At 40.2% G+C, this 15,734-nt stretch overlaps 1 protein-coding gene across 7 annotated transcripts in view; it reads right to left on the reverse strand.

The window, feature by feature from the left end:
* The window catches only part of LOC111956814 (suppression of tumorigenicity 18 protein), a 63,760-nt gene that overhangs the window by 42,407 nt on the left and 5,619 nt on the right, over positions 1 to 15,734 (reverse strand). The window contains exon 1 of one of the 7 annotated variants that reach the window (XM_023977461.2): positions 1,684 to 1,987. The exons of 1 other annotated variant lie outside the window; for it this stretch is intronic. In XM_023977461.2, coding sequence (XP_023833229.1) covers positions 1,684 to 1,843 — 160 coding nt within the window. In that variant the 5' untranslated portion in view covers positions 1,844 to 1,987. Of the gene's footprint in view, positions 1 to 1,518; positions 1,605 to 1,679; positions 1,988 to 15,734 lie in introns of those variants that run through there. 5 more of the 7 variants (XM_023977460.2, XM_023977457.2, XM_023977458.2 and 2 more) reach the window with 5 other exon arrangements.

A 15,734-nucleotide genomic window follows, 5' to 3' on the forward strand; every position in this document is an offset into this window, starting at 1 on the left:
GGGGGCTACATACAGTACAGCAAGAGAGTAGATGACTTCACTTCAATACCATATAATTTGTCATCTTTGTGTTGTTGTAACTGTGGTATTAAAATACCCTCCAAAGATTGACCATATGCTCATGATTTCAGTGGTTTGTCTCAGTATTATCACATCTCCAACTCTTTGTATTGTGCATACCTAACTTTGAAAAGATTTCACCTTGCAGCAATAATTATTATACATGGAAAATTAAATATATTATATTTGGCATATTATATATTACACATGGCATATTGGTCTGTATATCACATTGRCTTTTTGAAATATCACAGCTCAAATGGGAGTCAGCGATTTGGGAGTTGATTAACAAGTCATTTTTTTGTTTGTTTCAGTATGGTTTTTCAAAAACATGACACAAAATGTAATATTTGAGAAATTTCTGAAAATCTCTAAAATCTATTCAAATGTATGTTCTAAACAGTTCCAACAGGAACAGACTATTTAAATTACAAGTTGGGATGTTCATTTTGCTCTGCACACTTACTCAAGCTTAAAATAACATAGTAGGTTGCAAAAAGAGAACTACACAAACAAATATTTTTTTAAATTACATCTTGAAAATAAGTTTCCGCTAGGGGGGACTGACTAGAATTAAAGTATTKTTACCCACACAACATGTTACGCCTGAAAATATATTCATTTAATCATGTGACCTATGCAAAGGCCTCAAAAAACAAGTTGTTTTTCTCAATACACAACTCACTTATCAACCCACCAGTTGTCTTGACAAAATCCCTAGCTGCAGTATGTTATGAAAAAAATTATTAATTTTCTTCCAAATTATCCCTTAACATATTCTTCTATCCTTGCCCTTCRGAGGCATAGGCCTAAGTCTATTGACGGTCCTGATGATAAACCTTTGAAACATCCATCCTTCCCACTAAATCAACAGTTTCCCTGGAGACCGTGTACTGTGTCTCTTCAGAGTTTGTTCAAGTGTAAGGTCTGGACCATGTCTGCCACAGAAGTCTCAATGATCACTTATTATCGACCATTATACAACATTTAGAATACAACAGGATTTCAACAAGCATTAATGCAACTTTTGCCCAGCACAACCTGACAAAGCATTGTCTTCAGACACAATACTAACGTGTTCTTCTAAGACCTTAGCTTATACTCTACCTGAATTAAACATACAGCATTTGTGTCGACAGCGTTTAATGCGATCTGGATGATCCAAATATAGGTTGTGCTTCTTAAAACCCCATTTGAGCAATATAATGTCCTCTCTAGCTGTCTGAGACCCTTGTAGAAGCTGCACTTTTACTAAGAGCACTGATCCACATCATGGCAACAATCCTGTATTTAGCAGACAGATACTTTCTTGAAGTGCAGACATGACATTTATAAATATAACAATTTATATTATTTCTGTATTCATATTGTAAAATTATAGCAAACTTATTAACACATTAGTAGTTACTGTCCTATAGCAATAAACATGTGCATTAACTTTTTAACATATATAATCACCTTTTTATGAAGTCATATGACAGCATCAAACATCAAGAGGATAAAATGCTTGTCTTTCACATGCACTCACACTCAGCGCTTGATGTCAATGACAAAAAAAACGAACCACCATAACCACTATACATTATTATTATTATTATAAAATTACTTTTGACACAAACCTACTTCTATYATCCAGAAAGTTTGATTTCCCCCCAGTCGCTTGATGGCCGAGCTGGTGCAGTGTCTTTGAAAGGTAGTCCCCAGGAATATGACATACTATGCCTTTGACAGCCTGGAGATAAGCACCTGCGTTCGGGTCCCTTTTTACGTCACACCTCCCCATTCACAGTCCTTCAATATGATGCACATTTGCACATCAACAGCAGACAACCCCCTCCTCATTCTACTCCCACATCCGCAAAACACACAAACAGGAGGCAGATGCATGCGTTAGCCCTCTACACACACACATGCTTGATATAAATATATATATATATATATATATCTCGTTTTTCTTACCCCTTACATTCTGCTTCAAAAACTTTCACTTGCTTTGTCATAGGACTGACTGGGGCATACGCCCTCCCAAGCTTCCCATATCACTCATCATGCAAATGAGCGGGAATGTCAGTCCTCGGCAGCAGATGGCCAGGGATGATAACAATGGCTCAACAGACGAGTTTCAATGTCTGCGACTTTATCGCTACGGCAACAACAACCAAAGTATATGTCATGAAAGCCTTGTCGGTTAATTGGAATTTTTTCCCCCTTCTGTATCTTAGTACCTGTCTGTCTTATTTTATTTCCCTCTCTCCTATTTGAATGAATGAAAACCCATTTTGTCCTAGATCTTTTCTGTTACCAGAGAGGACAAGCTATCATTAAAAGCCAGGGACCTGGAAATTATTTTTGGTGACTAAGGAAGGAAGGCTAGCTGCTGCATAGCAGCTGTCTCTTATACACATCTAGATGTGTATAAGAGACAGGAGTTAGCTCATGCATTAGACAAGCCTGGATAGAGAGAAGGGGGAATAAAGAGAGAGAAGACAGAGGCCTCGAGACATCACAAACGCAGCTCCTACAAAATCCCCCCAGCCCCAGTGCTAGTGATGTCATGCGCATCCTGCTGACTCCTGTTAATACAAGCCCCCGTAGCAGAGAGTAAACATTGGAAGCGTTTAGCAAACAGGGCCAGATTACAATGACAAAGGCAAGCCACACTTATGGGTGGAGCCTGGGGCGGGAGGAGAGGTGAGGGGCGGGGGAGTGGAGAGGGGGTGTATGGGGGTAGGGTGCCGCGGTTTAGCATTTAAAATAAGTGATACCCATAAGGGGGCCTCTTAGAGATGCAAGCATCTCCTTCCCCAGCTGATGACAGAGGCCACCCAAAACACGCTTATCAACACGGTTGTGTCATCCCAGTCTCCGGGGAGAGACGTGTGAACACAGTGTGTAATAATAATAATAATGTATTTTCTGTGCTTTTTGTTATCTGCGCAATTTGGTTAAGCAAGGCTGGGGACTTGAGGATGGCTAGGGCATATCATTACTTAAGGTTTGGCAGTTGATCATCACCTTGTTTAATGCCCAATTTAACGTCTAATTTTGTAACTGTCTTTCAAGAGCCATTTCATGGTACATACTGAAAAGAGGGTCGTCAAGAGTACATTCTTGTTCCGTTTGCTCTTTCTTATGCACCATTCGTGCGTGTTGGTGGTTTAGAAAATATGAAAGCATAGAGCCATCACTTTCAACATCATATAATAATAAAATCATGTTTTCTTTCTTATCTGATGCAGACAATCATAGTGAAAGAACATCTTAAGCGCTTGTCCAAGAAAGTACTGATTACGTCATGTCCTGAACTATTGTAAGACAGCAATCCTAAATGAAAAACATTAGAGGACAGTGTAGTAAGCCCAGCAGCTCAGTTATTCACAAATTCAGTGAAATTAAATCGCAAAAAAAATATTCGTTGTCCCTGATTAATCTACAAAAAGGTTTATTCCAAAGCCTACAACATGACTGACCCATGAACCAGCATATAGTGTTTTTCAAAACTATTTCATCAACAGGAAAACTGGGGGGAGATAGTGGAGGAATGAAAAGAGGAGTGGGTTGGATGAAATTACATGTCAGACAAGGGTTCACATTTAAAAAGTCCTGCTCATGTTTGTAGAAAGTGTTTGATTGCATTTAGAAAAGTATTACAACGGGTCACATCTGTGTCTAAAAGCTTTTTGCATTCTGCTGCAAATTATGTAAGCAAAGAAGTGAAATGTCAAAGCACCCCATTGTTTTTGAGCACAATACGGGCTGTGTGTAAAGCCTACACAAATATAATGTTTTCCGGAATTCTTCTAATGTACTGTAAGAACAATAAATTATCTTTATGAAGTCAACCAACGATGCTTTAAAAAAATCTAAATTCAAATCTAGGTAACCGGCAACCCAAAGCTGGTTCTAGTTCTAGGTTTCCATGCAATACAACAGAGTAGGTATGAATATTCATTCAGTCATTAATCTAAAATGTTGAAATCATTATGTACTAAAATAAAGTGAGGTTAATTTAAGATAAAATGCTTCAGAATTGTGCTCAAATAATACGAATAGCCAATCACCACCTCCTGGTTTATAGTGCGAAACCCCATTTACTCATCTGTCTGCCATTGTGCAACCACTTGATGCCTTGTTCATCACAGAAATAGTCACATAAAATTATTGGAATTAAAAAATGTTTTAGCAATTTGCATATGCAAATAAAGAGCAACAAAGCATACAGTGCCTTCAGAAAGTATTTACACCCCTTGACTTTTTCCATATTTTGTGTTACAGCCTGAATTTAAAATGGGTTCAATTTAGATTTTGTGTCACTGGCCTACATACAATACCCCATAATGTCAAAGTGGAATTGTATTTTTTGAAATTTGTACAACTTAATACAAATGAAAGCTGAAATGTATTCAGCCAATAAGTATTCAACCACTTTGTTATGGCAAGCCTAAACAAGTTCAGGAGTGAAAATAATCTGAACAAGTCATATAATAAGTTGCATGGACTAATGAATGACTACCTCATCTCAGTTAAGCAGTGAATTTCAAACTTGCCTAGTTAAATAAAGGTTCAATAAAAAATATATATTAAAAAAACACAGATTCAACCACAAAGACCAGGGAGGTTTTCCAAAGCCTCACAAAGGCACCTATTGGTAGATGAAAACATTTAAAAAATAAAGCAGACATTGAATATTCTTTTGAGCATGGTGAAGTTATTAATTACACTTTGGATGGTGTATCAATACACCCAGTCACTACAAAGATACAGGCGTCCTTCCTAAATCAGTTGCCAGAGAAAAAGGAAACCCCTCAGGGATTTCACCATGGGGCCATTGGTGACTTTAAAACAGTTACAGAGTGTAATGGCTGTGATAGGAGACAACTGAGAATGGATCAACAACATTGCAGTTATTKCACTATACTAACCTAAATGACAGAGTTAAAAGAAGGAAGCCTGAACAGAATAAAACATATTCCAAAACATACATCCTGTTTACAATAAGGCACTAAAGTAAAACTGCAAAAAAAATGTGGCAAAGAAAGGAAGTTTATGTCCTGAACACAAAGCATTATGTTTGTGGCAAATCCAACAACACATCACTGAGTACCACTCTTCATATTTCAAGCATGGTGGTGGCTGCATCATGTTATGGAAATGTTTGTCATCGGCAAAGACCAGGGAGTTTTTTAGGCTAAAAAGAAACGTAATAGAGCTAAGCACAGGCAAAATCCTAGAGGAAAACTTGGTTCTGTCCGCTTTCATAGATGGCTTAGTTACAATTTGGACTTAAATCGTCTTGAAAATCTATGGCAAGACTTGAAAATGGCTATCTAGCAATGATCAACAACCAACTTGACAGAGCTTAAAGAATAATGTGCACATTTTGTACAATCCAGGTGTGCAAAGCTCCTAGAAGACTTACCCAGAAAGACTCACAGCAGTAATCGCTGCCAAAAGGTGATGCTAACATGTATCGGCTCAAAGGTGTGAATACTTATGTAAATTATATATTTCTGCATTTAATTTTCAATAAATTTGCTACATTTTCTAAAACATGTTTTCACTTTGTCATTATGGGTTATTGTGTGTCGATGGGGGAGAAAGGAAATCAATTTAATCAATTTTGAATTCAGGCTGTAACAACAAAACGTGGAATAAATCAAGGGGTATGAATACTTCTGAAGGCACTGTAAGTGCATGTTGATGATATAGCTCCAGGATATGTAACTATCCTTATGTTGATGATATAGCTCCAGGATATGTAACTATCCTTATGTTGATGATATAGCTCCAGGATATGTAACTATCCTTATGTTGATGTCAACAGGCTGGGAAAGTTTCTTTGAAAAGATAGCACATTTTCCATGGGGATCATTATCTTCACCCGCATATAACTAAATCACAGTTAAAGAAACAATTAGTACTACCCAACAGTCCCCTTGGGGATAACTAGGGTATAACGGTGGGTGACCTTTAAAGACACACCCCCAATGCTTAATGACAACTTCGCGACTCGAGGACTTGAGGTACTGCAGTGATTCAAAAGCTACATAACACCGTTGGGTGATCTGCTGCTGTAGTAGTGAAGAAGTCAGATTGCAGACAAAAGTTTGACTGTTCTTTCGTGCTTTACCATGGCAAACACAATCTCTGGGAAAAGTTGTATGCTCAACAGTTCTGAATATCGTAGTATGCTAGGTGATTAAAATGGACTAGTTGTTCATCTTTTAGTGAAATGTAGCAAAGATGGAGACTTGATCTCATGGTCTAGGTCAACACCACTTAAGACCGCATGGACCAGGGTTTCAGTGCCAAAGGTGTATGGATCGGTGTCTTTGGATCCAATACTACTGGTCTGGGTCTGGGCTAATGTTTGGACAACATGGTCTTCGTAGTCACTCAACTTGTGGTCAAGACATATCGCTCAATACCTCCTCTTGCCAGAGTTATGTGGCCAAGAAGGAATGATTTAACACACAAGTGCCAGGGTGCCTTGCTTCCCTTATGTGTGAGCTGTTAGGCAATGCAATGGCTTATGTTTAGGAATAAGATGCCTGACTTCTTACAATTGTCTTGGCCTGGATCTCGTTTTCAACATTTAAACTGGTCTTGATCTTGTCACAGTTTTGAAACACTAGGTCTAGTTCTGGGTCTAAGTATTGGGTCTTGGGGACTGGTTTTCAACTGGGTCTACTCTAGCAGTCTCAGATATTGACTCGAGGCAACAGACCGACATAACCCCCGACCCATCCACAAAGTGGCTCCCCTGGGATGGCCAGGCAAAATAATGACCACAAAAAATGGCAACAGGTGAGTCTGTGGCTTCTGTAATGATCATGCTGATGAGCAGTAGATTGTCTTGATAATAATAATAATGAATAATAAGTAGCATTCAGCAACACATTCTGTAGCTCACAGATTTGTCTCAGTTATATAACAAACGATCTTTAGCAGAAACTCTGCAGAGTTGGATTGCTTGTACTTGTGCTTAAAGGTCAGTATTATCAATGCCAGACTCATAAGTCTTAAATCACTAGACACAAGAGTCTGGCACAATGTTCCACCTCGATACCTTTTGTTGTTGACAAATCAACACATGACRCTTATCAGTAGCGCAGTGGTCTATGTTAAAAACAGCTTTTTACAGCAGTTTGTAAGACAACCACAGTTTTTCATGATGACTATTCAGAGACACTTGAAAATACAAAAATACTTTCATTAATGTGGTTTACAATATTTTGATTGCGCCCAATACAATAAGCTTGCTGACATGAATCAGAATGCAAATGCCCTTTTGAGCAAAACAAAGAAATTGATTATGAAGTAAGTTTCTTCAGCACAAGTAGCTTGGTTTGAGTGATTAATGGACTTGGCCATTGATTTCCTTTTGTTTAGATATTTGTTAACTTTCTGGAGACAGAATTATAATTTGTTTCCAAACAATGAACCCAATCTAGCTGGAGCAAATTAAAATCTCCCAACAGGCTCTTCCCAGTTATTTGACATATTTTCAACTGGATAGATATCACAAGGTACTTCCATATAAATGTGTTGCTGTTTTATGTTTTTATTAATTTCATTCTTGTTTAAATCTTGTTTTCTACAAAATATTAAAAGGCRTTGTGAGATTGGGAAGGGTTTTTGTTTGTAGAAGTCTGGAAGATTGTCAATGACATGTAAGGTTCACCCAATGTGCCAATAGTTAAATCTTCATATGCTCAGTACAAAAGCTGTATATCACATGGTAGAACATTTTTGATAAGTTATCTACCTAGCAGATATTTGAGACTTCTGTACAGCCATTGTCTAATTTTCTGAATAACATCACAAAAGGTATTTGATACATTCTGAGATCTCTCAATACAATGTACTATCGATATTTGCAAGTCAAATGTTACTGTTCTACATCAATGGTCTTTTGCACTTAGAAAACTTCTACAGATCCAGACATTTATAGTTCCTGATTTCTCGCATCATCTCTCCAAGATAGTGATAATACGATTTCTGTGTTTTTCGCTGTTGAGAAACAAACTGGATTATGAACAGATCACTACATAAACAGCTTTCTAAGAGGAGGCAGCTATTTTAAAAGAGGCTGAAGAAATGCAAAGAGGGATTTAAATTTAAATTTGAATTTATTCCAGCAAGTGAAAGGTTCTTTTGAGAGGGGATTTCAGCAAAGATGATGGTATTTAAAAGAAACAAGCACCTAAACCTCCAGTGAAAAAGTATTTTTGCTTCGTTCTAGTGCAAGGCCTTGCTATAGTCACATCCCAAAAATAAGTAATAGTAGTAATTAAAATGTAAATAAGTGGGATGCGTGGAGATATTTCAACTGATTTGTACTGTAAATTGAGTGATTAAAGAAAGGTCTCGACACACCTTGGTATTCTAGTATCTGTAAAATACTAGGTGTACAGTACACATGTGGGCCATGTACTGTATGCATTGTACAGTATACTATACAGTTTATTATTTTTATGCATGATTAAAAAATACAATGTGTCCATAGGAAGGGCTAACGGAGAACACCATATCAGCAAGACATGTGCTTGCAAAAGAGGGCAACAGTATTAATAACTTGTCTCATACTAGTTCCTTTAATGTAAAGTACTGTATGTGTTACGATAGGAGATTGCTTCCATGGATGGTTGCCCAAGGGCAAGGGTATCTCACTCAGCAGGTCTCTAGTTTAACATGGTGCATTGGAGACAGACGTTTACAGTCAATTCATGTCCAATGATAAACCACAGAAGAGACAATCAGTCATATATATTATATAGTGATACTTGTCTTTTGGCTGAACTACATGTTGGTTCTGTAACATCCCTGGCAACATACATTTTGAGCTGACCACTAAACTCATACAGAGGAAACCTATGCCACACAAGCAAGACAAAGAGTTACATCACTTTGTTTTACAGTTAATACGATCAGGGGGCAGTGTTTGTGCATTTGCTATCTTCGGAAAATGCCAGCAAAGGCGCTAAGTAAACCCATTTTACAAGACTCCCTCACAAGGACGCAGTGCCAGTATCGGGATACAATTTCACACAGCAACCATGGCTCAGTCACATAACCTAAGCCAACAAGCTCTCACAGTCTCACGGCAGAATTAGATGTTCATCCACGTTTCTCCAAACATCAAATTTCAAAGTTGCTCCAAACATAACATTTGGAAGTGTTTTGGACACCCTACTCAAATTTTGAAGCTGCTGCTCAGTATTGTTAAATTTCTCCAAAAGTTTTTAATTTAAAAACGCCCACACGAATAGAAATGCACTTTTTTGAGCTGAAAGACAATGGCCAGAGCTTACCCATAGTACCATTTGATATCCAAAGTGCTGGAGCCAAAACAGCAAAAAATGTGTCACTGTCCCAATACTTTTGGAGCTCACTGTATTTGGGCTTGAAGTGCCAAATTCGAATGTGTGACTTTGAATGTTTTCGTGACTCTTAATTGCTGACCACAACGCCCGCGCAAGCTTTGCAAAATAAATGTACACATACAGTGGGGAGAACAAGTATTTGATACACTGCCGATTTTGCAGGTTTTCCTACTTACAAAGCATGTAGAGGTCTGTAATTTTTATCATAGGTACACTTCAAACTGAGAAGACGGAATCTAAACAAAATCCAGAAAATCACATTGTATTGATTTAATAATTCATTTGCATTTTATTGCATGACATAAAGTATTGATCACCTACCAACCAGTAAGAATCCGGCTCTCACCAGACCTGTTAGTTTTCTCTTAGAAAGACCTCCTGTTCTCCACTCATTACTTGTATTTAACTGCACCTGTCTGAACTCATTACCTGTATAAAGACACCTGTTCCACACACTACATCAAACAGACCAACCTCTCCACAATGGCAAGACCAGAGAGCTGTGTAAGCACATCAGGGATAAAATTGTAGACCTGCACAAGGCTGAGGATGGGCTACGGACAATAGGCAAGCAGCTTGGTGAGAAGGCAACAACTGTTGGCGCAATTATTAGAAATAGAAGAAAATAGAGAGTTCAAGATGATGTCAATCACCCTCGGTCTGGGCTCCATGCAAGATCTCACCTCCGTGGGGCACATCAATGATCATGAGGAAGGTGAGGGATCAGCCCCAGAACTACACGGCAGGACCTGGTCAATGACCTGAAGAGAGCTGGGGACCACAGTCTCAAAAGAAAACCATTAGTAACACACTACGCCGTCATGGATTAAATCTGCAGCGCACACACAGGTCCCCCTGCTCAAGCAGGCGCATGTCCAGGCCCGTCTGAAGTTTGCCAGATGACCCTGGATGACCAGAGGAGGAATGGGGAAGGTCATGTGGTTTTGATGATTCAAAAATAGAGCTTTTTGGTCTTAAGAACTCCACTCGCCGTTTGGAGAAGAAGAAGGATGAGTACCAACCCCAGAACACCATCCAACCGTGAAGCATGGAGGTGGAAACATCATTCTTGGTGATGCTCTTTCTGCAAAGGGACAGGACGACTGCACCTATTGAGGGAGGATGGATGGGGCCATGTATTGCGAGATCTTAGCCAACAACCTCCTTCCCTCAGTAAGAGCATTGATGATGGGTCGTGGCTGGGTCTTCCCAGCATGACAACGACCCGAAACACACAGCCAGGGCAACTAAGGAGTGCTCCGTAAGAAGTATCTCAAGGTCCTGGAGGGCCTAGCCAGTCTCCAGACCTGAACCCAATAGAAAATCTTTGGAGGGAGCTGAAAGTCCGTATTGCCCAGCGACAGCCCGAAACCTGAAGGTATTGGAGAAGGTCTGTATGAGAGATGGGGCCAAAATCCCTGCTGCAGTGTGTGCAAACCTGGTCAAAACTACAGGAAACGTATGATCTCTGTAATTGCAAACAAAGGATTCTGTACCAATATTAAGTTCTGCTTTCTGATGTATCAAATACTTATGTCATGCAATAAAATGCTAATTAATTACTTAAAAATCATACAATGTGAATTTCGCGGATTATATTGATTTTAGATTCCGTCTCTCACAGTTGAAGTGTACCTATGATAAAAATTACAGACCTCTACATGCTTTGTAAGTAGGAAAATCGGCAAAATCGGCAGTGTATCAAATACTTGTTCTCCCCACTGTACATGTTATTCAATCATTGCACCCACACGTCTGCATAGCTTGGCAATAAAATAGAACTTGGTTCTAAACTCAGCAAAAAAAGAAACGTCCCTTTTTCAGGACCCTGTCTTTTAAAGATTATTCGTAAAAGTCCAAATAACTTCACAGATCGTCAATGCAAAGGGTTTAAACACTCTTGCCCATGCTTGTTCAATGAACCCATAAACAATTAATGAACATGCACCTGTGGAACGGACGTTATGACACTAACAGCTTACAGACGGTAGGAAATTAAGCTCACAGTTATGAAAACTTAGGACACTAAAGAGGCCTTTCTACTGACTCTGAAAAACACCAAAAGAAAGATGCCCAGGGTCCCTGCTCATCTGCGTGAACGTGCCTTAGGCATGCTGCAAGGAGGCATGAGGACAGCGCTACAGGGAGACAGGACGGACAGCTGATCGTCCTCGCAGTGGCAGAGCACGTGTAACAACACCTGCACAGGATCGGTACATCCGAACATCACACCTGCGGGACAGGTACAGGATGGCAGAAACAACTGCCCGAGTTACACCAGGAATGCACAATCCCTCCATCAGTGCTCAGACTGTCCGCAATAGGCTGAGAGAGGCTGGACTGAGGGCTTGTAGGCCTGTTGTAAGGCAGATCCTCACCAGACATCACCGGCAACAACATCGCTTATGGGCACAAACCTACCGTCGCTGGACCAGACAGGACTGGCAAAAAGTGCTCCTCACTGACAAGTCGCGGTTTTGTCTCACCAAGGGGTGATGGTCGGATTCGCGTTTCTCGTCGAAGGAATGAGCGTTACACCGAGGCCTGTAATCTGGAGCGGGATCGATTTGGAGGTGGAGGGTCCGTCATGGTCTGGGGCGGTGTGTCACAGCATCATTGGACTGAGCTTGTTGTCATTGCAGGCAATCTCAACATTGTGTGTGACAGGGAAGACATCCTCCTCCCTCAAGTGGTACCCTTCCTGCAGGCTCATCCTGTCATGACCCTCCAGCATGACAATGCCACCAGCCATACTGCTCGTTCTGTGCGTGTTTTCCTGCAAGACAGGAATGTCAGTGTTCTGCCATGGCCAGCCAAGAGCCCGGATCTCAATCCCATTGAGCACGTCTAGGACCTGTTGGATCAGAGGGTGAGGGCTAGGACCATTCCTCACAGAAATGTCCGGGAACTTGCAGGCACCTTGGTGGAAGAGCGGTGTAACATCTCACAGCAAGAACGGGCAAATCTGGTGCAGTCCATGAGGAGGAGATGCACTGCAGTACTTAAAGCAGCTGGTGGCCACACCAGATACCGACTGTTACTTTGGATTTTGACCCCCCCTCTTGTTCAGGGACACATTATTCCATTTCTGTTAGTCACATGTCTGTGGAACTTGTAAAGTTTATGTCTCACTTGTTGAATCTTGTTATGTTCATACAAATATTTACATGTTAAGTTTGCTGAAAAGAAACGCAGTTGACAGTGAGAGGACGTAACTTTTTTTGCTGAGTTTATTTTTGACGCTTGACGTGCTGCAAGTCCCGCCTCTCCCATCTCCTCATTGGTTTTTAGGAGCATATACCCACGTAGGTGATTGAAAGATGAACTGAGGTCTACACTCCAGTCCAGTTGGTGGTGGTAAAGCACCTTAAAAAGTTGGTTGCAAACCGCAATATAAAGTCCAAAGAAGAAGAGGCCTGAAGGAGGAGCGATTACTAGAAACCTGCATGTCCTGATCGCATCTGGTGTGGGTTGACAAATCAACATGCGCGAGCGGTGTTGTCAGCATGTTACGTGTATTTTCCTATGAGATGTGCACTTTCTTTTCAGCCTACGTTTAATTTCAGTGCTGGATTTATTTAAAATGTTACCAACCACCAGCATGGCAATGTTAATTAAATCAGAAACACCTGCTGCAAAGTTCTTCCTAATTATGAGTCGTCTGAGAGACAAATAGCTTTTCTCTGTAGCCTATACTTTGGTTTCCATTAGACAAAACAGTCAAAGTCAAAATTGGCTATATCGTACAAATTTATGAAAACTAAAATGAGCTTTTAGTTCTTAATTTAATGTTAGGCTAAGGTTAGCAGTGTGGTTAAAGTTAGGGTAAATGTGAGAGAATTAAAATGCAATTTTAAGAGAAAAAGTAGAAATAGATGGGGTTTGTGACTTTGTGTCTGTGTTAACTAGTGACGACCCTACACACGGCCACCTTTCCATTAAAATAGAGGGTGCAAACTACTGTTCTTGCAGCTCCCCTTTTTTTTTACCAGCAAATAAATCAGAATCCTTTAGATCATTTGTTAAGATTTACAAATTGTATAGCTAGTCTGCATAAAAAAAAAAATAGATGACCAATTTTATATTTACAAATGTTTGCTAAATCTAGCTAGTTATCTTGTAGTGTCTGCATTGTCATTGTTTGGCTGGAAGCAGGTTGAGCGTGTAGTGGGCATTTTAGTACAGCTGTAGCAGTCAACAGGCAATAACAAGCTATAGGAGATGAATTCATTAATGTTTTAACCTATTTTTCTGGAATTTGTCTTTCAGTATAAACCTGCTCTCCGTCACCAATACAAGGAGATGATCGAGGGTGAACAAGCAACACTTTAGGTATTTTGTCTTTGTACTTTGAGCTTATTACTTGAACTTGGGGGTCAATGAATGTTATTTCTGGTATGCAATGTTTTAATGTCTTGTCTATTTTTGTCTGCTTTCCTCCTTTACAGCTTCAATTGTCTGGAAACTGGTGTTGTTGTGACAAAGGAGCTTTCACTCAGATGGAACCAGATTTCAGCTGCTGTGCAATGTTGACGTCCTTCCTCCCAGAGATGTGAAAGCATCGCCCGGACTGGACACAACCCAGCAAACATATATTTGAGAAGATCAGGACTGTTGCAATAAAAGCGCCATGGACATGGTGGGTTACAAACGGTAACATTGCGTGATATGATTGCATTTTAGAACCCCACTCCCCCAAGATGAATGGTTTTGACCACTAACGTTTTAGGCAAATTTGTTTTGCATGGCCCGGTGCCCTGGGTATGCAGGGTTCTCATTTTCAACCATTCTATTGATCCTAAAGAGAAAATGATAAACAGAGAGAACAAACAATATAGCTATTTGATCATGTCCGTGTGCATGTCCAAATATTCATGACATCTGGAAACCGACACGGTTTCACTCGTATTATTAAAATGGAAAAAGTCGGGCAAATGTCAACCCTCAACATATCAACAGCTAGTATATATATTTTTAGATTTTATTTAACTAGGCAAGTCAGGAACAAATGATTATTTACAATGACGGCCTACCCTGGCCAAACCCTAACACAGACGACGCTGGGTCAATTGTGCGCCACCCTATGGGACTCCCAATCACGGCCGGATGTGATACAACCTGGAATCGAACCAGGGTCTGTAGTGATGCCTCAAGCACTGAGATGCAGTGCCTTAGACCGCTGCGCCACTCGGGAGCCGGTAGAGGCATGGTTTGGCTGGGACTCATCTCCTGACAGGTAGGCTGGTAATCTTTTCTGATATAATTATTTTCAACCTTCTTAACTGAAATGGTGCTCACATAATTGTCATTAGCTGGCTAAGGTTAACATGCTAGCTAGTTACACTGACAGCTGTCAGTCAGCGCCATATTTGTTGTAATTTCTCTGCTACGACAATGTTCCCACCCCCAATTCCTGAATTAGCAGCCTGCGTCAGTCTTCGAGGTGGAATGTAAACGAGAATTTACGCTCTAGGAAAGGAATTACTCAAAATAGGTGCAGCAACTTCCTCTGAGATGGGCCTTTAAGGGTTAAGTTAAGGCATTCATTCCAAATGGTTATGGTAAGAGTTAGGGATAGGGTTAAAAAAATTAAATCTGTGTCCACCACTGGGATTGAACACACAGCATTCTGCCCCAGAGTCATGGGATTACACCCATCCTCCAGCCATCTACACCACCAAAGCCTACTTGACCGTAATAGCGCTCACCGTTTCCCCTACTGACAGTTTTGAAGGCATTTCCCGACATCATAAGGACATGGATAGACGTCCAATTTCGAACTTAATCTTGAATGATCTCCCTGACCTAAACAGGCTTAGGAAGAATGGAGCACCAAAGTATTGCACTTTCTCCATTTCCCTCATGTTTTATTTTTATCAGCAGACAAATGGCTGATTTCAGGTTTCAACAAGAAAGAGAGAGAAATCTAAACTAATTACTGCTGACCTTAGAGATTAGGGTACATATTGTAGGCTACATCGTTACGGCTCTGTGAGTTTGTGGGAATGGGAGACACCGCCAGTGTGTACCTGGCATTCTGCATTATAGCCTGACAACAATCCTCCTTTATAATTACACTGAGCACACAGTAATTCAGGGTTGGAGCTGGGTTAGGAACACAGCATGTCATTTGTAGTGGTTGGTTATACAGAAAATATGCTAGAGGTGCAGATGTTAATGCTGCCTTTGATGCTATTAATAGAGTACACACTAGAAGGTATGGAAATGTTTCTAGTATAGAGGAGCCATATATCCCTTTCCAGAAACTGAATTTGAAAGAGACATATC

The sequence above is a fragment of the Salvelinus sp. IW2-2015 genome, linkage group LG32 (genome assembly GCF_002910315.2).
Source record: "Salvelinus sp. IW2-2015 linkage group LG32, ASM291031v2, whole genome shotgun sequence".
Classification (NCBI taxonomy): Eukaryota; Metazoa; Chordata; class Actinopteri; order Salmoniformes; family Salmonidae; genus Salvelinus; species Salvelinus sp. IW2-2015.